We start from the raw sequence: 23,039 nt of genomic DNA on the forward strand, positions 1-23,039 counted from the left end.
TAAAGCCAGAGAATTCAAGAACATGACTGCGGAATTCGAATCATTAATGTATCAATTGCGAAAAGAATAATGAAAAACGCTTTTGTGATTTGCCACGACAATGCAGACAGCAATAGAGAATAGATCATGCGGTGCAAGGAAGAATAATTCTATGAAATTCGATAAACAAAGAAAGAGAGATGAAGAATGAGAAACGAGCCTGTGGTTCTGGCAGAAACTGATCGGCGGTGAATATAGGCGCCGGAGCTAAGAAAACCGCCGGCGAGAATGAGGCGGCAGAGTGTCTGAGTCGATAGAGGGAGAGAGAGCCTCCGTCAATAGCTAGGGATTAGTCGAGAGAGAACGAGAGCAAGTGTACCTCACTTTAAATTTTTTTTCTTTGTAAAATTTTATTTATTGTTGTTATTGATTTTTAAGAAATAAAAATTAAAAGTTGGCCGGTCAATTTTTTGCGACGTCGTTTCCGGCTATGGACTTATGACCAAAAAATTTGGCATCATTTCCCACTGTGATTTGGAACAAGAATAAAAATTAAAAAAAACGAATAAAATAGTAACAACTAAAATTAAAATAAAATAACAAACACATTTGCACTAATATTTCTAAATTCTAATTAATCATTATTAACATACATATCCGAATCTAAATCATAATAATAGAGACATTTATTGTGAAGCAGTAAATTAAATTTATTTTTTAAAACTTATATAATTTATAAAGAAAAGGGATATTTTAAAGAAAAATTCAAATAAATATAAAAAATTATAATAATTTTAAGTTATTATTTTACTAAATATATATTTAAAAAATTTACTTTTTTATGATAATAACTATGTTTGTTAAAAATAACTTGTAACTTATTTACAAACTTGTAATTTATTGATTTCTGTTAATAAATTAGTAGAATTGATTGGTAAATATAAAATTAAAGGTATTTATAACTTTTGAAAGTTAACTTTCCAAAACTAATTATTAATATTTTTTTATTTTTTATTTTTAAAAAAATATAACTTATCATTTATACAATTAAAATTCAGTATATTAATTTTATTATGAATTTATTTTTTATTTTTATGATAGTATTTTTTATTTTTTTAGTATTAATATTTAATAATACATTTGTTAAATAAAATAAATTAATTAGATAAATAATAATATAAAATTAAAATTATTTAAATCAATTTGTGTAATATTTATTGATATAATATATTAAAATATTAATAATTTTAAAAATAATTTAAACTTTAATTTAAATTAATAGTATTATTTTTATTAATAAGATATATTAAAATAACTTATATTTAACTTTAGCATTATATAGATATAATATTATATGTCATTTTAAAATATTAAACATAAATTAATAACTTAATTTGTCAAATAATTTAATTTTATAAACTATTTATATATCTATAAATTTTTAGTTACAAATCTATAGATAAAAATTATAAATTCGCAGATTTCAACTTGTTTTACCAAATATAGCTAGTATAATTTGGATATCATAAAATATTTTATAAAAAAAATTCTATATAACAAATTTTTTTGTATTTATTAAAATTTAAATTTAAGATCATAAATTAAATTAAAATAACTTTTAGAGTATGTTTGAATGAAATATATTTTTTTAAGAATTTATAATTTTATCAATTAAAATTTATTATTTTGATATTTAATTTTAAAAAATTTAAAAATTTAAGAATTCTAGTGGAAAGTTTTAATAAATTAAAATTAAAGAATTATAAATTTTTAAAAATTAAAAATTTGAAATATTATTTTCATTTATTTTTTTATTCAATTTTTTTATTAATTTGTGAATTATTTAATAATATTATTTTATATTTTAATGAATTTTGTCAAATATAGTAATATTTTAAATATATATATAAATATTTTAATTACTCTATACAAATAAAAATATTTGATATAAAAAATTTCAATTCTTTTATCCAAAAAACTGTTTTAAAATAATAAAATTTAAATTTCTTAAAATTTAAAATTCTCCAAAATTTTAATTATTTTATCTAAACACGGTTTATTCAAATAATTTATATGTTCATTCCTTTTCAATATGTGAAAATTATTTACAGTAAATATTTAAACATAATATATAGAATTATAAAAATATTATACATATGTGTGACACATATTGAATGATTTTTTTTATATAGAAGTGAAATAAAAAACAAATTAATCATTGAATCTTACTATAAACGGTCAAGATTAAAGCAAGCAAATCATGTAAATTTTATAAAATTGTATATTTTTAAAAAAAATTAAATTTTAACTATTCATATATAATTGTATGATTAATTGATTTTATTAATATTATATTTTTAAACTCTCATGTTATAGTAAAAGTTTATACATATTTTATTATTTGAATATTTGAAATTTAAATAATTATTAAATTTAAATTTCAATACTAAATATTACACGTACGAAAAATTAACATTAGAAGAATTGCATCTACCTTCTTTTTAATTAAATTTGAGAAGCAAGTCTTGAATATTTTTTTTTAACTTATCAATTTGTGAATAACTTATTTATAAAAAATGATAAATGAAAAGAGAAAACATGTAAAATATCTTAAAATGAATTTGTTTGTTTTGTTATTATGTGTTTTTATTTAATCACCCAAATAAAATGACATGAGTCTTCCTATATATTGATATAAATCATTTTTAAGTTTATCATGAGATAATGAGAAATTTCCTATCTCTAACATTATATAGAATTGGATTTTAACAAATTATTGATTTAATTGAGTTTTAAAAAGTTGTATTTTATCCTTTAATTACTAATCAAATTATCAATAATATTAATAATATATGAGATATCTGAGTTGTGATAAGATTATTTTTAAATAACCCTGTTTCAACTTATTTATCTGATTTGTGTTTTGGTCTTTTTTATCATCTATTTTCATGTTATTTTTTTTAATTCAAAATTTCTTTAAATATTATTAATTTTTATTATTTATCCCTTGATAGTTACAAAATTATCAAAAGAATTGAATTTTAACATGAAAACAAAAACATATACACAAGTTTATTGTAGTTAAAAAAATATCAAAGGCTTAAAAGTATTGGAATTAGAACTAAGTTAAAACTAACACATTTTTCTCAAACACAAATTTAAAAAGAGATGACAAATTCTTAAAGCGGTTAGACAGAGAGATCAAGAGTAGGGAATAATCTCACTTCTAATGTTCAATTTCTCTTCGAAGCCTTTAAAAATATAACTCGACAGTGAAAAAAAAATAGAAAATTGAGAATAAATTTGTATAAATGTAATCGTTAATTTTTATTTTAAAATACACTGTAAAAAATTATATTTGTTAAAAACACTTACACACATAATTATGATTGTTTTAATATTTTATCTTATATGACAGAGAATGTAATTACCACCTTCATTAAATATATTTTGGGAAATTCTTCATTCTTATTCTTCCAAGATATAAAAAATCTCTGATCCTAAAGCCTCAAACAAGACAATCTTCATGAAGATCCTCAAATTCAATGAAAACTGGTCTCTTGTACAAGAAAAGCATCTTGTATTATTTTGGTTTTTATTCAAGTGTTATTTGAATGTGGCTCCTTTATAACTATTCACTTAATTTGCAATGCTTCCCTGTTCCTCATCCTTGTGCTCTTGTTATCTAATCTATCAAGCACTCCTAGATTATGGAACATTTGTATAACTTCTTACTGATAAAAAAACATATTTGTAAGTAAATATTCATACACACTCAACTCATTTTAGCCTATTTTTATATTCCTCACACTTCCAAAATCCCATTATTTTCAATTGAATCAAGTATTTCAAGTTAATTAAAATATTATCACCAACTATTTCAGAAAGCATGAATGAGCCATTGATAAAATATAATAATCAAATTTACAACTTAAAGTTCATAAACCATTTCTTCAAGAGGCTGTGCAAACCAAAATTTCATTGTAGATCGGCAGTATAGAGTAACGTGAGACGGGATATAATCATGATCTCCATGAATAATACATAAAAGTTTATTTAAAATGTGTCTATTAACCTAAAATTTAAATTTCAACATTTCAATAAAATTTAAATAAGTGATATAAATCACTTTTATTTAAATAAACTCAACTACTAATTTCCATCAATAGTAGGACAAGTGGGTCTCATTTTTTTCTAAATCTTTCACATAAAATTAAAACTTATTAGCAAGTGTTTTATGATTATTAGTTAAGAACATGTATTGAAAAACATAATAATTTATTTTGACAATTTTTAATATATTTACTTAATTTGTAATTATTTAAATTGTAATTTTTAACATGTATTTAAAAATAAAAATAGTTTATGCATAACTAGTATTTATTAAAAATTATAAGATCAAATTTATTGAAAATCATACATTATTATTAAATATTAATTTTTAAAATTTATTATTTATTAAATTTTGATTGCGATTAAAACAACCGTTTAAATACAACTGTTAGCATTTAGGATTTAGCTTAAAAAATGATTGGGACCAAATTTGGCAATAGCTTTAAAATTTGATGATTGAGAGCTGCGAGATGGGTGTCGGTCTGTGGCGATTGAATTCACCTGACGTTCAACGCATGGCATTGCTGTCATTCCTTTTGAGTATGGAGAATCCCTTTAGTTCTTTGCTATTTTTTTCATCGTAATTATAATAATAATATTAGAGAGAGAGAGAGAGAGAGAGAGACGAAGCAAAACCTTCCTGGGTGGTGCGGGTTGGCGATTCTGCGATGGCGGAAGGGGGAGAGCATCGGGGCGTGGATGCAACTACCCCTGACTTGCTCAAGAACACGCCTTCTAACATTGCGAGATTGGAGGACGTGATCGAACACTCTAAAGCCAGACACAAGTATCTTGCGCAGACTGCTAGCCCCTCCGATGGCGGTGATGTTAGGTGGTACTTTTGTAAAATCCCTTTGGCTCCCAGTGGTATCTTCCTCTTTCTTCCACACACTCAATTCCCTCGCAAATCAATTCTCTGTTTCATGCCATAGGGTTTTAGCAGCTCTTTCAATTTCAGTTTTATCTGGAGACATGCATCGTTTAGCACTCTATTTGTTATTTTCTTAAAGCTATCTGTCTGTGCTGTGTTTTCCTCATGGAGGATCAGAGAATTCGCTTGTACACATTTTTAATAAGTTCTTTTGGTGTGGTGTTGCAGAGTTGGCAGCCTCATTCCCGCGAACAGAGATAGTTGGGAAGAGTGACTATTTCCGTTTTGGCATGAGAGATTCTCTGGCTATTGAAGCATATTTCTTGCAGGTCATTTTATAAAATGTATACTTGGATAATTTTTTCTATTTGTCTTTCGTTTGAATTGGGGCTTGGGTGGCCTTTAGATGCTGAGATTCTTTCTTGTGCATGCAATGGTAGAGAGAGGAGGAGTTACTTTCTAGCTGGTGGAGAGAGTATGCAGAATGTAGTGAAGGCCCAAGAGAACGACAAAGTTTTAGTACCAACTCCGATAAGCATCCTAATGGATCTTTTCTGGGACATGCACAATCTTCTGAACTATATGAAATAGAGGAAGAGAGAGTTGGTGTCCCTGTTAAGGGAGGACTGTATGAGGTATTTGTTTTATTTTGTCTTTTGCTTTTTTGTAGCCAATTAAGAGAAAATTTGATCTTTTTTTATTCCTAAAAATTTTTCTTGTGTTATAGTGGGAGTGACTTCTTTTAAGTTCTTTTATCCCTCCTACAATTGTCTGGTTTGTCGTTGAAATTTGTGTGCGTTATGAATTTGACGCACAATTTTCTATATTTCTTCTCCAAGCCTTAGTCCTTTCTCATGCAAATGCAATCTTACTTTCCATGAAAGGGAAAAATACCAAAAAAAGACTTTGGACTTAATAGAAATGGAAAGGAAAAGTGGAAAGCAAATATTTGTTTTACGTCAACCTTTTTTCCCACAAGATAAACAAGTTTCATTTATGTGTGAAGTTTTTATGTCTTTTTGGGTATATTTGGCTAGATGTAGGAGTGTAGGATCCTATATATATATATATATATATATATATATATATATATATATATTTATTTATTTATTTATTTATATTACCTTTTCAAACTCGGATGCATATCAAAAACATAGAAAGGGATGGAGTGTTTTGGCATTCATATATGCAGCAGTTAGTATTTTTAACTTATGCTTCCGAGGATATTGTTAAACATCAACACCTATCAAACTCTTAACATTTTTAGAATTTGAGGATATATGGCTTTTCTTTTTTACTTTTACCATTAAGAAAAAGGAATAAATTGAGATCTTCTCCCAAGGCTGTGATGATCATCCATGCAGGTAGATTTGATTAAGAGACATTGTTTCCCTGTTTATTGGAATGGAGAAAATCGACGTGTCCTAAGAGGCCATTGGTTTGCTCGTAAAGGAGGGCTTGATTGGCTACCACTTCGTGAAGATGTTGCTGAACAACTAGAGATTGCTTATCGTGCTCAGGTATGTCTGTTATTGAAAATTCAAATTATTATTTTTGATGTATAAAAAAAATCAATGCAACTACTACTACTACTCTGAAAATTTTAGCACCCCTCTCCAACTTACATCAAATAGAAACAAATATTTCACTGTGAAAGGGCCTTGCCTTCCTTAGATCTTTCCATAACCCTTTGTTTTTCTTAATTTTATTCTTCTTTTTTCCCCTCTAAAACTGATACTAAGTAGCACTACATCTTATTTGGTACTGTTTAGATAATTTTCTTTCTGGCTTTTCTGTTTAATTTAGGCTTTCAGCATCTTTCTTCTTTGACATGTGGTAGGGAAGAGGATAGTCAGTTTCCAATTTGTGTTCTTTTCTTCAGAAAGTGAGAAGTTTTCATTAACTGGTTTCTGTAGGTTTGGCACCGGAGAACATTTCAACCGTCAGGACTTTTTGCGGCTCGGGTTGATTTGCAAGGCTCCACCCAAGTATGCAGATTATTTCAAAATGGATGATAATTTATTTATTTTTTTGTTTTATGGACAGATATTGTCTCTTAATATCTTGTGCATTATTGTATATTGGTATAATGGTATTGAACATGCAGGGTCTGCATGCCCTTTTTATGGGAGAAGATGATACCTGGGAAGCCTGGCTAAATGTCGATGCTTCTGGCTTTTCTAGTTTTGTTGGTTTTGCTGGAAATGGAATCAAGCTTAGGCGTGGGTACTCCCCATCAAATTCTCCTAAACCAACCCAGGTTTTCTAATCTTTTTCTCCTATTGGCTATAATGTATAGATACAGGTAGTCTGCCATTTGGGTACTCTTCAATCTAATCACTGGCTTACTTGGGTGATTCAGCCCAATTTTGCTTTATTTTTGTATCTTGTACTATTTCTGTGATTATAAGGTGTATTTATGCTGAGTACAAATACCTTGGTATAGTCATGTCGAGTATGCCCTTCAAGGCTTCAACTATTTCTTTAGTATGTTTTTTATGATAGAATCATAGAAAATCAGCAACTGTATCATATTTGACGTAAATGATCATTAGAATGAGCAAATTTTACTCTGTTTCTTGCAACAGTAATGTTATTTATTTAACTACTTGTGGTGACTGATATCTCTTTTCTTGTCTTTATGGTTTGATTTTGTATTGTGGATAGTCATTAGTTATAGGTGAATAAATTGTATGTTCATTCTTTCTGGAAGAACGTGTACACAGATCAATTCTATTATTATTAACTTACAACTTTTTAATAGGATGAATTAAGGCAGCAGAAGGAGGAGGATATGGATGATTACTGTTCACAAGTATGTAACAGAAAATCAAGATTATTATCGTTATTAACTTGTTATACTTCTCCTGTTCTTATCCATCTATCCATACTTGGCTGCTGACACCTGGGACTCTCTGTTTTATCATTTTCAAAAAACTGAATTTCATCAGATAGTAGTTCCCCTGTCCTACTATGGTTTGCTTGATATCAATTGCATGACAATAATTGTTTGTAGGTCCCTGTTCGACACTTGGTATTTATGGTTCATGGGATTGGTCAAAGATTGGAAAAATCCAATTTGGTTGATGATGTGGGAAATTTCCGGCATATTACGGCAAGTCTTGCAGAGCAGCACCTTACGTCACATCAACGTGGCACTCAGAGGGTCCTCTTTATCCCATGCCAGGTATCTGATGTTATATGTGTTATTATGCATTCTGTTTCCCCTCTATTTTGGGCTGTTTACTATGTCTCCATTCTCTATAAAATTAAGCTCTTTCTCCCCCTTGTGTTCCATTTTTGCACCTTACGTCACACTGGACCTTATTTTGTTGTTAGGGTTAAAATTAAAGCTGATTGTGTGCTGATATGTCGTGATTATATTGAGATATGTATTGCTGATCTTATGACCTGTTTCCTGAATCTTGACCTGTAGCTGGCATCAAATCCCTAAATTTTCCAAATATCTCTGCAGGAGTTCAGAAAATTCGTCAGTTTCACATGCTTTCCTTCCTTAATTTTGAGCACCTGTGGTGCTGTTAGACTGTTGTTTCCTTGTTATGTATTGTGTATAGATTAAAAATATCTATGCAAGAGAGCACTGCAATTTTTACTGAAATTTTTTACCTTCAGTTACTGAGTTTACTAATGTTACGTTGTTAGTCATGATCTCCCTTTTTTTTTTATTTGACTATAACTAAATGACATTTTCATATTATAAAGTGGAGAAAAGGTTTGAAGCTGAGCGGTGAAACAGCTGTTGAGAAAATAACTTTGGATGGAGTGAGGGGATTGCGTGTCATGCTGAGCGCAACTGTTCATGATGTGCTATACTACATGAGCCCAATTTACTGTCAAGACATAATTGACTCGGTACGTGTGTGTGTGCTGCTTTCATTTTTTTTTTAAAATTTTGTGTTACACTTTTACAAAATCTTGTTATTTCAACTTTATCCTATTTTTCTTCTATGATTTGAAATCTGTATTCCACATAAAAAAAATGTGCAGAAATGATATGAAATAAGGAACTGTACAAACTACAATGGGAGTTTACTAATTCTACAATAAATTATTTAAAATTTGATGGTTGTTTGTGCCACATCATTTAGACAAAGCTTTAACAATTGCAATGGTGAGAGCATGTAAGTTGATGTGGTCCTAGCTAAAGTTCATTTAGACACAGGTTTCACAATATCTTAGCATTACTGTACAATATCTTCAACATTCAAAGAACTGGGTAGCTGTTGTTATTCTTTCTTGAGAATACCTTTCTTCCATTGTTTGGTTGGTTTGCTTTAAAAGATAAGGAAGAAATTTGGTGCATAGTTTACATATTTCCTTTACTGGGTTGGCATAGGATGGATTTCAATAGAACATAAAATATATGTAATGTAGGAGATAGAATGAAAACAAGGAAATAATGCCTTTCTATTAGATAATTTGACTGGGCTTAATTCAACTGCAGATATTAGATCAAGAAAAGAGAACTGCCCAAGTCTTGTTATGAGTACTTGTCCATATTCTTAGGCTTTAATTGCCATATTAGAAAATGGATTGAGCCTAATTTAAGCCAAACATTTAGTTCAAGGGAGAAGGATTCCCCAAGTTTTATGAGGAGTACTTTGGCTACATTCCTATCTAATATGAGATCTTAACACTTTATTTCATTTTACTCCCTTAAATTAGACCAAGCATAAGTGATTTTGGTGTGGCATTAATGACATTGGCAATGCGTAAGCTTAAATAACAAATATTAAGCCTAAGTTTTATGAGGAGTACTTTGGTTATATTCCTATCTAGTATGAGATCTTAACACTTTATTTCTTTTTGCTCCCTTAAATTAGACCAAGCAGAAGTGATGTTGGCGGTAATGACATTGGCAATGCTTAAGCTTAAATAGCAAATCTTAAGCCCAATTTTATGCGGAGTACTGTGGTTATATATTCCTAGGAGTGAAACTTTGTTGAATCTTCTTGACTTTAACTGTCTTTATAAATTTTTCAGATCTATTGTGCATGGCAGACAACATTAGAAATTCACTCAAACAACATTTAGTTGATTCTTGCTATAATTTCCTCTAGAATCCATAAAACCCTAGACTACACATTTTAAGAGCTTAAAAGAGTTTTATGTCTGCAAACCATAGTAGTCAATCCTGGATAGCGGCATGGAGTGGCCAACCTAAAAAGGGCTATAGTGGTGATAGTGGTAGCTGGATGACCACTATTCTAAAGTTTTAATACAAAAATATACATTCTGAAAAATATAAAATTAATACACAAATTTGGAACCAAACAAAAAAGGAAAAATATAAAATTAATACACAAATTTGGAACCAAACAAAAATGGAAAACTCAAATCAGAGAAGGAAATAAATAACTAACAGCGAAGGGTGTAGGAGCAGCCATTGCTTCTAGTTGAAGTTTTGAAAATTGAAACAGAATAGAGTAGGATAATCAAAATAGAGAAGGAAATAAAAAAACAGAGAAGAAAAATAGAAAAATAAGTTCAGTCACCAAAAAATGTGCAATTTACCAGAGATGTAGAATATGACCAGAAAGTGTTTGGATGACGTTGGAAGCTTTGTTGACCTTGAAGAAGATGACCAGAGATGAAGAGGATGACTCAAAACAATTTGGGTCACATTGGAGGCTTCACTAGGGATGAAGAAGATGACTGAAGAACGTCCTTTTGCTGTTAAAAGCCTTACCTGAGATGAAGGCCACACTCCAAAGGTGGAAACATAAATATCAGAGATGAAATGAGAGGAGAGTTGAGAGGCTAGGGCTCGCGAGAGGGAGGGAGAAGACTCAGAAAATAAGGGGGGGCGAAGTCCCAAGATTGCGTCCTTTAAAAGCCCCCAACATTAAAAAATAGAGGAAATTCAGAATTTTCAGAGAGCAGAGCATAGCGGTTGCAATTTTTGCCATTTCCAGGTGTTATTCGCGGTGTGACACTACTGGATTGCCATAGCCGGGCTGTGCTGCTCTGCTATGCCGCGGCTGCTATTGATAACTATGCTATTGATAACTATTGATGAAATGAGAGGAGAGTTGAGAGGCTAGGGCTCGCGAGAGGGAGGGAGAAGACCCAAGATTGCGTCCTTTAAAAGTCCCCAACATTAAAAAATAGAGGAAATTCAGAATTTTCAGAGAGGAGAGCATGGCGGTTGCAATTTTTGCCATTTCCAGGCGTTATTCGTGGCGTGACACTACTGGATTGCCATAGCCGGGCTGTGCTGCTCTGCTATGCCGCGGCTGCTATTGATAACTATGCTGCAAACTCCCTTGCATATGCATGCTTGTTTCAAAATGCATTATGCAATTGCAAAATTACGATGCAAAGATAAAGAGAACCTTTGCATTTTATGATTATGAAAAACTGCATCCGTTTTTAAAAACTAGATTCACAATCACATTCTTATTTCCTTTTTCTTAGTAGTTGCATAGGTTGCTATAAAAGCATAGATTTTTATATACTATTGTAATAGATAATTAAGACAAATACATATTTTGACCCGTGAATTTCACTTCTCTAGGTATCCAACCAACTGAATAGACTATATTTGAAGTTTCTCAAGAGGAATCCTGGATATGATGGAAAGGTATGCTAGTCAGAAAATTTGCTTCATTTTTCCTTCGATGCATTTTAAATATCTATAATGGTTCACTTCCTACTGACTTTTGTGTAGGTTTCATTATATGGTCATTCTCTGGGTAGTGTCCTCTCATATGATATCCTTTGCCATCAAGATAATCTGTCATGCCCATTTCCAATGGACTGGATGTATAAGCAACACAGTGAAAATGAGGAATCACTCCCTGATAAGAAAAATGATTTTTTTCAAAACTCACCTATCAATCAGGATAACACATTTGATATGGTGAACCCCTCTGATGAAAAGAAGCATACACAACAGACTTGTTCAGAAATGGAGGCAGAAAATATTGGGGAGTCCTCAGTTTTAGGCCCTGCATTATCAAGTGTACATGACTTTACTGCAGAACCTAACTCTTTGGAACCATGTAATAAGGGAGATGTTTCTGAGTTCCATTCTGATTCCAGTGACATGTTTTTTGAGAAGATGGATGCATTTGATAAACCTGAGAGCATGAATGTTGGGCTACAAGTGGATAAGGAAGAATGTAAAAATACAAGCTACAAAGATGAAGTAATCAAGAAGCTCAGGGAAGAGGTTAGTACATGGTTTCTACTTTTACTTTTGTTAAATTTTGTTTTTCATGGACTTCTCTAGCAAGTTTTCCTCTTTCAATATAGGGATTTTGAGAGGCTGTAAATTTGAAGGCACCCTTACTATTAACATTCTCACTTCCCTTCAAGATAAAGCATAAGTGTTAATCATGTGCAGTGCAGCATGTTACAAATTAAATTATCAAGATGTTATTCAGCCCAAGATCTTAAGTTGTTAGGTGCATGTCTAACAATGGTTTATTTCTCTAATACACCCTGTCATTTCAAAGTCCTTTCTGCCTCCATGGAAAAAGTATAAGATTTGAGGCCATCATAATTTGTGTTAAAATTAAATTTAATTATGAAGAATGTGAGAGAGAGGATTGAATTTCAAGCAACATGATCACGTAGACTTTAATACCACTTCAACGACCTATTCATTATTCATCCCAAAAGCTTAGACGTTAGGAGCAGGACATGAAATATTTGATATTACTGTATAATAGCAAGCCATATTCTGATTAAGAGCTATAGTCACTCTATGGTGAAGATGTCTATAACATTTTCTCCAGTTTTCATGGTATGGTATTGGTAAGTCTCACTTCTCACCAAAATGTGACAATCTGTCTCAATTTGATTTGTTCTCTAGTGGATCATTGGGTTTGAGTCACTGTGGATGTTAGTTTGTTTATTACCCTACTGTATAGTAAAGTCCCTTGGAAACCAAGTCCATCAAACAACAGATGCAACAATTAAGGGTGAGTTTAGTACTTTGGTTGTTTTGTGTTTTTATTTTCGGATGATATGCTTTGGTTATTAATTACAAGAATGTGTCCTTGTTTATTCCCTTCTCAAAAATTAATTGCGAAAACAAACTAGACACCTATGTTTAAAGGAAGATTTAGCTCTAGCACAGTAGTCTAATTTTGAATGTAAATGTGAGTTACTGTTGTAACATCTGATTGTGATTCAGTGGTTGTGCCTCAAGCTCTATTCTGAACCATGAGTTACATATCCATCAAAGTAGAACAAAGGGGTGATGTGAAACAGAAAAGGTTGGAGGATGATAGAGGGCCAGAAGGAATGTGGAATCTAGGGTGATATGAGAATATTGATTCCATACAGAGAGAAGATGATACCGAGTTATGCTATAATTCCATAGTACAAGAGTGCATGTGAGTGTGAATGCTGATAGGTGAAACTCAATGCCTTATTGTGAAATTTAATTTTTTTAGGTATTATTCATTGAAATAGAAATTACGACTTACAAATACAATTGTGTTAATTACACATTTTAATAGATGTTTGATATTTATATATAAAAATGTTTAGGAAAAAAGAAATAGGATCAATTTACGATGATAAATTCTCAATGATAGTTGGTTCAACTGGTGGATCAAATTGTGTTAAGGTTTGGTTCATAGGTTGTGGGTTCAAATTCTATTGGTGGTATTTCATTAGTCAGTCATGTGTACTTGTACTGCAGTTAACCTTAGAATGGGAATCCCTCTTCTTCTCAAACTTGTAACTACTGAAAAATGTAAAAAATATTATAAAATAGGATGTTATTTTTTGGGTAACCAAACTTTGATTTAGAATCCTAAAGTAGATCAATGACAGACTAAACATGATATTATTCAACCTATGACAACAGAACCCCTGTGCCACTGTGCCCATACATACTTGTGGTGGCACAGTGAAAAGAAAAAATTATGATATATGATGAATTTCATGAAGCTATTTTACTGATTCAGCAAAGCTAATATCCATGAACTATCCTCCAATCTGCTTCCATTATGTTAATTCACATATGGGTGCAGTGCACATTGCAGATGGGTATATGGATGGATTCATGACTTGGGTACTAGGAAGCAGTCGCCCAATTTGGTTTGGTGTGTGTTTATATACTACATATGCAAGGTGTACAGTGGAATTCATACAAATACTGAAATTCTGATAGGCCAGAGTAGTTATTTAGGATAGTTGGTTAGTTACAATAGTTGGGTGGTTAAAGTTGTAGAGGAGGAGACTTGGCTTAAAAAGAAGAGGGGGTAGAAGAGTGGCATTCTTTTTTATTATCATTTTGGAAACCGAGCATTAGCTCGGATGTAGAAAGGTGAAACCTTGGAAGGAGAACCTTCCATTTAGGTTCTTTGCAATTCAATAAATACTGCCAAAGCATTTTTTTTCCCCTTTCATTCTCTGTGTTTCTTGGCTCTCTCCCCTGAAAACACAACCCATCTCTGGGTTAACAAATACCTTTGTAGTACTGTGCTATCTCTACTGCTAACATTTATTGCATTTATAACTTGCTTGTCACTGACAAAGTTTATTTGTTTAGATTGATTCATTGAGAGCCAATCTAGCTGAACTGGAATCGCATTGTGGCAATAATCATACTGAAGAAGAGCTACATTCTGGTAACTACTAGTTTCCTTTTCCTTTAGAATTTTATGATGTTTTTCTATGTTTTTTTTTTTTTTTTAAATTTAATAAGTAATAACACAGCAAATAAGGATGTTTACTCGCACATGACAGCACAACAGCTATCTAAAAAGTTATCTCCCATACAAGATGCGCCAAAGAGTTATACTCCATTTATCAAGTACACAAAGCTTCAATTCAAGGTATGGAAACAGATAAGAACTTCGATTCTGTTATGTATGTATGCATTTAACGGACAGATTCGACATTGACAAAAGATGGTCATTGTTATTTTCCCTGTTAAATGTAAATCAGTGGTTAAGGTTAAGAACTGAGTGATTTCATGACACAGCTTATTTTTAGAGCTTTTTTCCATAAACTATTGTCTTTAGCTTCTGTGGAAATTAGTAAAAAAAACTTTCTAAGGTTTTTGCTTTTCCTCCCCAAAATACTTACATAATTTTGTGATATTTTAGACATCTTTTAATTATAAAAATTTTCATTAAAACATAATAAAAGGGTCCTATAGGTCATGTTGCTGATTTGACTAAACTACATTTATGCCAGGTTGATACATTCTTTGCTGTTGGATCCCCTCTGGGTGTATTTCTTGCACTTCGTAATATCCGAATTGGTGTAGGTAATAATTTCTAAGCAAGTCTTTTTATATGGTAATAATTTCTACCAATGCTAGATCAGATTAACAAAATAAGGAAACAAATCATAATGAGGAAATATGCAAACCAATCCTGAGGGATAACCTAAGATATTCTAAATTATTCTTAGATGTAATCAAAATACTATTGGATTTTTGTCATATATTCTAAACTTTTCTACCTTTCATCTGCGTCGACTTTATTAGGTTAATGTTAGAACTTTATAAGTATATATATTTTTATCAGAGAAAGAGGTTACGATTGTAAGTGCTAGTCACTTACCAATGTACAGTTTTTAATGATGTGCAGCTAAATTGATAACTTTGTATTCTTTCTTGTTAATTTCAGGTAGAGGTAGAGGCCAAGAATATTGGGAGCAGGAAAATATAAGAGAGGAGATGCCAGCTTGTCGGCAGTTATTCAACATCTTTCACCCCTTTGATCCAGTGGCATACAGGTTTGCTACAATTTCTGCCCTAATGAAGTTTCCCCTGTGATTGTGAGTAGAGTAGTAAACATTATAATTTCTTGCGAGTTGCCACCTGTTGATTTGTATAGTTTTCCTCTGTTTTAATGTTCTTTCTGTTTACTAAATTCTTATGCTGTTTGGAACATCCATTCTAATGTATAGATTGTAATAAGAGGAGTATCAAGGGTGAGAAATATACTTGTATATCTAATGATCCACCAAAACTCCACCAAAACTGTTGGAACTTGGATGTGTGAACCATTCCTCATGGGGCTATAGTTAGATTATTTTGAAGTTCTTTCTTGATTTGTTTCTTTATTTTAGTTGGTTTTAGTCTCATAGTTGGTGGATCTAGACTTGTACTAACTGTCCCAGTACTTGACTTAATTATTAATATAAATATGAGTATTAGGTTAAGGTATTGTAACCAAGGCATAGTAGTCAATCCTAGATATTGGCAGGGAGTGGCCAACCTCAAAAACGTTATAGCAGGGATAGTGGTAGCGAGATGACCGCTATTATGAAGTTTTAATACACACTTATACATGTTGAAAAATATAAAATTAACATACAAATTTGGAACAAAACAAAAAAGGAAAACTCAAATCAGAGTAGGAGAATCAAAACAGAGAAGGAAATAAATAACAAACAGCGAAGGGTGCGGGAGCAGCCATTGCTTCTACCTGAAGCTTTGAAATTTGAAACAGAAGTCAGAGTAGAAGAATCAAAACAGAGAAGGAAATAAAAGAACAGAGAAGAAAAATAGAAAAATAAGTTCAGTCACCAGAAAATGTGCAGTTTACCAGATATGTAGAAGATGACCAGAAAGTCTCTAGGTGATTTTGGAAGCTTTGTTGATCTTGAAGAAGACGACCAAAGATGAAGATGACTCAACAATTTGGTTTACGTTGGAGGCTTCACTGAAGAACATCCCTGTCCTATTAAAAGCCTTGTCGAAGACGAAGGCCACACTCCAGTGGTGGAAACGTAGAGAACATAGATGAGCTGAGTGGAGAGTTGAGAAGCTAGGGCTCGCGAGAGGGAGGGAGAAGATTCAGAAAATAGGGGGGGGGGGGGAATCTCAAGATTGGCCCCCTTAAAAGCGCATAACATTAAAAAACAGAGGGTAAATTTAGAATTTTCAGAGAGGAGAGCATGGCGGTCACAACAGCTGCGATTTCTGCCATTTTTTGCTGCTATTCATAGTGCAACAGCCGCGGCGCTACTAAGTCGCCATAGCAGCATTGCGCCGCTCCATTGCAATTGCGGTCGCTATGCTTGCTATTTTTAACTATGAACCAAGGTAGTTAAAATTGGAATTTTACTTTTAAATCATAAAAGGGAGTGAAAATCTTAAATCATAAATTGGAATTTTGTAAGTGTTTACAAAATTCATACATATGCTTATAAATTCATATTATGCATATAAAATAGCATAAATTAGGGGAAAAAAACTTCAAATCAGTAGAAGCACTTAAATAAAGCCAGCACTCACAAATCTTAATCCATATTCCATAAGAATGTCATGCATCGGCATGAGTGAAAAATAGACCAGAACAAAAAAGATGTAAGAACAGCAGCACTAGACTCGAACTCAGGGCATTAGCACCACTGCTGGGTTTAGCTGCAGACCAGGCTGCACACACTGGGAGGACTGTTGAATTGACAACAATGTTAGGGTTCAAAGCTGCAAGAGGAAATTTGGTTTCAATAAAAAAGAGATATAAAAGAGGTTTCAACAAATGAGACTTTTCAAGGAATTTTCAGAATTAAAGTGCAATTGAAAAATCTCACAATTTGAGGGATTTTACGATTTAAATTGGGATGTTACAACGATTTTACTCAGCCACGATTTTATGATTCCAAAATCGGGATTTTAATTACCATGATTGTAACACAGCATATTACACCCTGCTAAATAATGTTACAGTTTTCTATCTCTCTTTTCCTTTCCCTAACTCTAAACCAATATTTCTTGAACATAAAGCATACTTCAGCATGTAGAATGATAGATACTGATCCAACTATGATTTTTTGCTAACATTTTCTGTTTTAAATATATCTTTTGCCTGAAAAACGTATGACATGCTATATTTTAAATTCACCACAGGATAGAGCCACTTGTCTGCAAAGAATATATCAGCAAACGACCTGTTTTGATACCATATCACAGAGGAGGAAAAAGGTTGCATATTGGATTTCAGGTTAGGCAGCAGAGATACTAGTACTACGTGTGCTTTGGACCATTTATATCTGTACCAAATAATCCCTAAGTCTTGGTGTAGGAATTTACTGAAGATCTAGCAGTTCGCACTCAGACAATAAAGAATTATATGAAATCTGCAAGGGTAAGCTAACTAAAAGGTTGAAGGTGATGCAAGAAGACTATTTTTGCATTAGATAATTTTTGTGAATTATGTGAAAAAATATTTAAAAAGCACTTTTATTTTTTATTTGGTAAATCTTGAGAAATCAGCTTATCTTTGATTATGTTTTTACAAAAGAAATAGCTTATAGAGTGTAAGCAAAATTTCAGAACTTATGATGAAAAGCTATCAATTTATTTTCTAGTTAACTTTTATTTTCTCATTTTATCCTTCATAGTTGATTATTTTAAATACAAAACTATCCTTATTTGTAATTTCACCTGAGAAAAAAATGCTTATTTTATACAATTCAAACACAATGTATTATTATATTTTAAAATCAGTTTTCATCTACATATCCGAACACAATACAATTTTCTTACAATCACAACAATTTTCTTACAATCAATTGTCACAATAATTGATTATACACAATCAATTATTGTAATACCCTATTTGTTTTCAGCTTCTTATCCAAATTCCCTGAAGATTTTGAGTTAGGATTCATTGACATTAGGTGTTAAACTTGAATACTTATACCATTTAATAACTTTTCATAGAATGCGAGATTAAATAATTCAATTGTTGGTTTAAAAGCTTTATTAAGTAAATCAACTTCATAAAATTTATAAGAAAATAAAATCATTAGGTACATCATTGCATTACTTTATTTCAACGAGTAATCTGTTTTTAAAATATCAGTAAATATCAAATTTTGGATGGCATACTTACAAATGTCAAAATTACGTGAAATTTGATGTACATGATAAAAAAGATAATATAAGATAATTCAAAGGTTGATTAGTCCATTTTGCATTCTATAAAAAACTTACTAAGTGGTGTAAGTGTTTTAGTTTGACACTTATGTCAATGGATGTTGACTCATTATAGTCATATGTTGTTAATCATATGTTGATTTGTTATCATTCTCGCTTGCTGCAATTAATTCATTTTTCCCTAATTTTTTCTCATATCGCTTTTGATATTTTATGTGAATTGCACAAGGAAATAGACACATCAAGCATTAAGAGAGGATAATTGTTATAATGACTGATAAAATTGTGGTCACCATAGTGATGATTAAGTTCAAAGGCGAAATTTTTAATTTGTTTATTTGTATTGCTTTATAATTTACTTGCTTTAGAGTGGAGTTCTTGACTCTGGTGTTTTCATTGTCAGATTCACAATTCTTGTTGAAAATAGAAATATACTAGTATACGAAGTGTAGTAATATGTATAAGTAGGACAAGACAAAATATAATATTGTTCTCTGACATGCAAAAATTGAAATTTAAAAATGAAGAAACACAAGATATATGATGGGTCTGTTAGAATGAACAGAAAACACACACTCATGATATTTGATCTTCTAGTCTTGTGCATGATGATGATTGTAATTTATGTTTTCTAAGCAGGATAAAGTAATTACAGTTTGTCAAGCAAAGAATATGGAGAACATAGAAGGTAATACAATCTTCCAAGTTCTTCATTTGGTGGCATCTTTTTAATGAATTTCAAAATCTTGAGTTTGAGAATGCCATCCCTTTTAAGATTCCTGATAGTTTAGCACATTCTTTGTTGTTACTATGGGGTCCTAAAGCACAGGGATATTTTACTTGTTGGTGTCAATTGGGTGATCTGTGGACTTTTATTGCTTTCCACGGTGCTTTTGGATTAATAATTTTCATACTACATCAATATGAACTTGCTAAGCCGTTAAAATTGATGTTGTAAACTTAATTTTGCAGTTGATTTTTAGAAGGCTCTTGTGAAGGAATTTGTTATTGTGCCTAACCTGTTAAAATAGGTTGTAATTCTTGTAGGTAGTAAGTTTCATAGACTGACTTTTTGGTAACTATTATAGAAGGCAGCAAAGTTAAAGTTTTGAAAATTGGTGTGTATGTAATTTTTTCTTTTACATCTCCTTAGTAATAATTATGAAATGGGTAATGCCTTTGTTTATATTGTACTTAGGGTCTAATATAGCTTGTCAATAATCCTTGAAAAGTAGTACTGAACTCATATTTTGTAAAACCCATGGGCTTGCTTGCCAAATTTTCATGGCAACTCTTTTAGCAGCATTGTCATGAGCTCTATCTATAACATTTCATCAAAGACTCACATATGACTTAGACGTTACGGGTTTACTTTATCTTTTACTCAATTTTTTGTTCCTAATGTATATGTGTGCATGCATCCATGGTTTGCACTGTAAAATGTGTTGCAAAAATCTAGCAATCCCATAAAGGTTACGTGCTTGATGCTGTTTTTGCAAGTGTAATAGTGTTCTGGTAATTAAAGGATTTGGCTTTTCTAAATTGAGTGGTACATTTTAGAGGATAAAATACGGACTATAACTATTGATTGAAAAATCAACAGTCGAATTTTTAACAACTTCATAATTTGTTATACATGTGCATGCGTTTCATCATAACTTTTCAGTTGTTAATTTTTCACTCGATAGTTCCAACTCCATACTTTACCCTCTATCTGCAGCTTGTTTTAAAAATATTTACTTAATTAATCCTGCAACATAAATGTGGCTATTGTTCTCCTGTAATTTTGGTCAAAATCTTGTCTATATGTACTGTAGGGGAGAGTTCTGAAGAGGAGGAAGGGTCATCATATGGATCTTTTATGATAGAGAGGTTGACAGGAAGCCAGATTGGACGAATTGATCACATGCTTCAGGTTTTAAGTTGTTCCAATTAGTTACTGATCTCTTTGGTTTAGCAATCTGGTGTGCAAAATGAGAACACACGTAACTGGTGGTGTGCAAAACTAAGTATAAGATTGTATCAATGTATAAATTTAATTTGAAATGAAGCCGATGTTATGTACTTGGATATAGCCATATAGGTACTATCCTGGCTTCCTTTTCCAGGTTCAAACTGCATAAAGTCAATATAATGACTCAACTTATATTAAGTGAGGAGTCTCCACCAGTCACTAGGTTAACTAAAGCACGTTCAGTTGGTGCAAATCCTAGAGGCCAGATACTCAAGGGTACCAGGGGTTCAGGTGGAACAAAAGTTTCTGATGTAATGATGTGTCACTTTTTCAATTTGTATGCTTGTTATTTTATTGCTATTATTGATACCCTTCAGTCTTTTTGCCTCATCACTCACCTTAATCTGGTTGGATGGTCTTCTTTACTTCTTTCCAAGGAGATATTGGTATTAGCAAGAAAAATTGTACATGCAACTATTTAAAATTTAAAATTCAAAATTTTTGTACCGAGAAATAATATAGGATAAACATGTTTTAAAGAAAATGGGACTACTTTCTAAGGCCATTCCTAGGTTCTTTCAAGCTAATGGCTGCCTTAAGTTTCTTCCATTTAGTTAATTCTCTGTCTGATATAGTGGCTTTTATTTTTATTATTAATCTGACATATTTTTTGTAATGCAGGACAAGACCTTTGAGCATCCATACCTGCAAGCCATTGGCTCACATACGTAAGTGTATTTACAATTTTCACATTTTGTAGTCATACTATCTAGATCATAGTTGGAAGTTTGGAACTGGAGCCAATGAGGCAACTATGTTATTGGTTTGATTGTTAGGTCACCAATTGAGCTTATCATTTTTTAAATTAGTACTCGTGTCACTCTGTGGTCATGGATTCTAATCATAGAGTGATCATGGATTCTAATCATAGAAGCGATCTCTTTGCTTATGGGAGTAAGGTTATATACTTTTGTTCCTTACTACGACTCAGCAATTGTGGGAACCTCTTACAATGCTCCATTCTTTTAGTGTATTTATTACAAAAATGCACACTTCATTTAGAAACAATTTTGACATTATAGAATCAGACCCTATGGTGACTAAGATGATCTGGTTCCTATGATTTTGTGAATTAGTATAATTGCTCCTCACATTCTGTGTCCTGCATTTGTTGAGTTTGGTGCTTGTTCCCCTATTTTCCTCGTTATCCAACAATGCAATATTGTGTATACTTTGTTGCTCGATTATATTTGATTAGAGAATTGTGATTGTGTGGCTTCTTTAAGGAAGTATAGCTAACTTGTGCCAAAAAGATAAAAAGGATCCATGATATATATAGGTGAGGGCATTTGTTTTGGAACTTTGACTTTGATTATTTTAATTACCAGAATGAGTGACCAATATCACAGATTTAACGTGTTTGCTTTTATAACTGACGTATTTAATCTATCTATTTGGTGGACAGAAACTATTGGCGGGATTATGATACCGCTCTTTTCATATTGAAACACTTGTATCGTGATATACCAGAAGACCCCAATTTGTCAATTGTATCTAGCGGGGGCAGCCCAAAATATGAGAGTAGCTCTGCTGGTTGGTACGATCAAAGAGACACTGTTGAGGAAGATCTTCCTTTGACTTTTTCTGACAAGTTTATGATCAGAAGTTTCTCAAGCAAAGCTAAGAAGATTATGCAGCACAGGGCATCAAATTTCTAAATGCATGGCTGCTAATGATGTAACCACCTCAGCACATCAGATAAGAGATTTGCAAGCATCCGGCGTTACTGCTCTCACGATGTTATTGAGATTGTGCAATTTATGTATATTAAAAGGATTCTCCATCTCAGCATTGTTTCATATGGATCGCTAGTGTAGAGATAAATTAGTTCATTTTCCATTGTACATAATAAAGGAAAAAGAAATACAGGAAAATTATCCTTCTACCTTATGGTTAGTACCAATATATAAGAACTGCATAAAGCTTGTGTTACTAAAATAAGCTGCATAACGATTTTGCTTAACCTTTGTCTGTTTGGGAGTTATAATGAAATGATTCTAATTTCAATTAGCGTGTCTATACTTAGTTTCACCTGAGTATGACTACAGTTAGAGTATAAACGAATGAAAAGAAACATAAGATCAATTTATGCATGATAAACGTGAACAATGATTTTCCATATTCCAGAAAAATTGGGTGAAAGACCCTAATAAAAAAAAAAAAAAAAAGAAATTGGCAAA

The 23,039-nt window shown here is 31.7% G+C and overlaps 1 protein-coding gene across 5 annotated transcripts; it reads left to right on the forward strand.

The window, feature by feature from the left end:
• Nucleotides 1–4,496: 4,496 nt before the first annotated feature.
• Nucleotides 4,497–22,864, forward strand: LOC113864311 (phospholipase SGR2). 5 transcript variants are annotated; one of them, XM_027497898.1, is made up of 21 exons: nt 4,497–4,959; nt 5,192–5,292; nt 5,404–5,598; nt 6,328–6,483; nt 6,880–6,951; nt 7,071–7,223; nt 7,728–7,778; nt 7,980–8,150; nt 8,687–8,836; nt 11,502–11,567; nt 11,655–12,158; nt 14,496–14,574; nt 14,693–14,781; nt 15,146–15,218; nt 15,583–15,691; nt 17,814–17,907; nt 17,989–18,051; nt 19,485–19,533; nt 20,663–20,760; nt 21,481–21,527; nt 22,265–22,864. In XM_027497898.1, exons 1-21 carry the CDS (start codon nt 4,761–4,763, stop codon nt 22,515–22,517), a joined length of 2,772 nt encoding a protein of 923 aa, XP_027353699.1. In that variant the 5' UTR covers nt 4,497–4,760; the 3' UTR covers nt 22,518–22,864. The 5 variants fall into 5 exon arrangements, 4 of the variants coding, with proteins under 4 accessions (XP_027353699.1, XP_027353698.1, XP_027353701.1 ...); XR_003504821.1 differs by having other exon boundaries at nt 4,527–4,959; nt 18,002–18,051; nt 22,265–22,741; XM_027497897.1 differs by having other exon boundaries at nt 4,527–4,959; nt 14,663–14,781; nt 15,589–15,691.
• Nucleotides 22,865–23,039: the final 175 nt, after the last annotated feature.

The sequence above is a fragment of the Abrus precatorius genome, unplaced genomic scaffold (genome assembly GCF_003935025.1).
Source record: "Abrus precatorius isolate BTA unplaced genomic scaffold, Abrus_2018 Scaffold4, whole genome shotgun sequence".
Lineage (NCBI taxonomy): Eukaryota > Viridiplantae > Streptophyta > Magnoliopsida > Fabales > Fabaceae > Abrus > Abrus precatorius.

What these genes read in the sequence shown, in the direction of transcription:
- LOC113864311 (XM_027497897.1), top strand. Translation starts at nt 4,761, where the DNA reads ATGGCGGAAGGGGGAGAGCATCGGGGCGTGGATGCAACTACCCCTGAC. An exon ending in ATTTGCAAGGCTCCACCCAA is followed by an intron (nt 6,952 to 7,070) that starts GTATGCAGATTA and finishes TTGAACATGCAG; the next exon opens with GGTCTGCATGCCCTTTTTAT. An exon ending in TTTGATCCAGTGGCATACAG is followed by an intron (nt 15,692 to 17,813) that starts GTTTGCTACAAT and finishes AATTCACCACAG; the next exon opens with GATAGAGCCACTTGTCTGCA.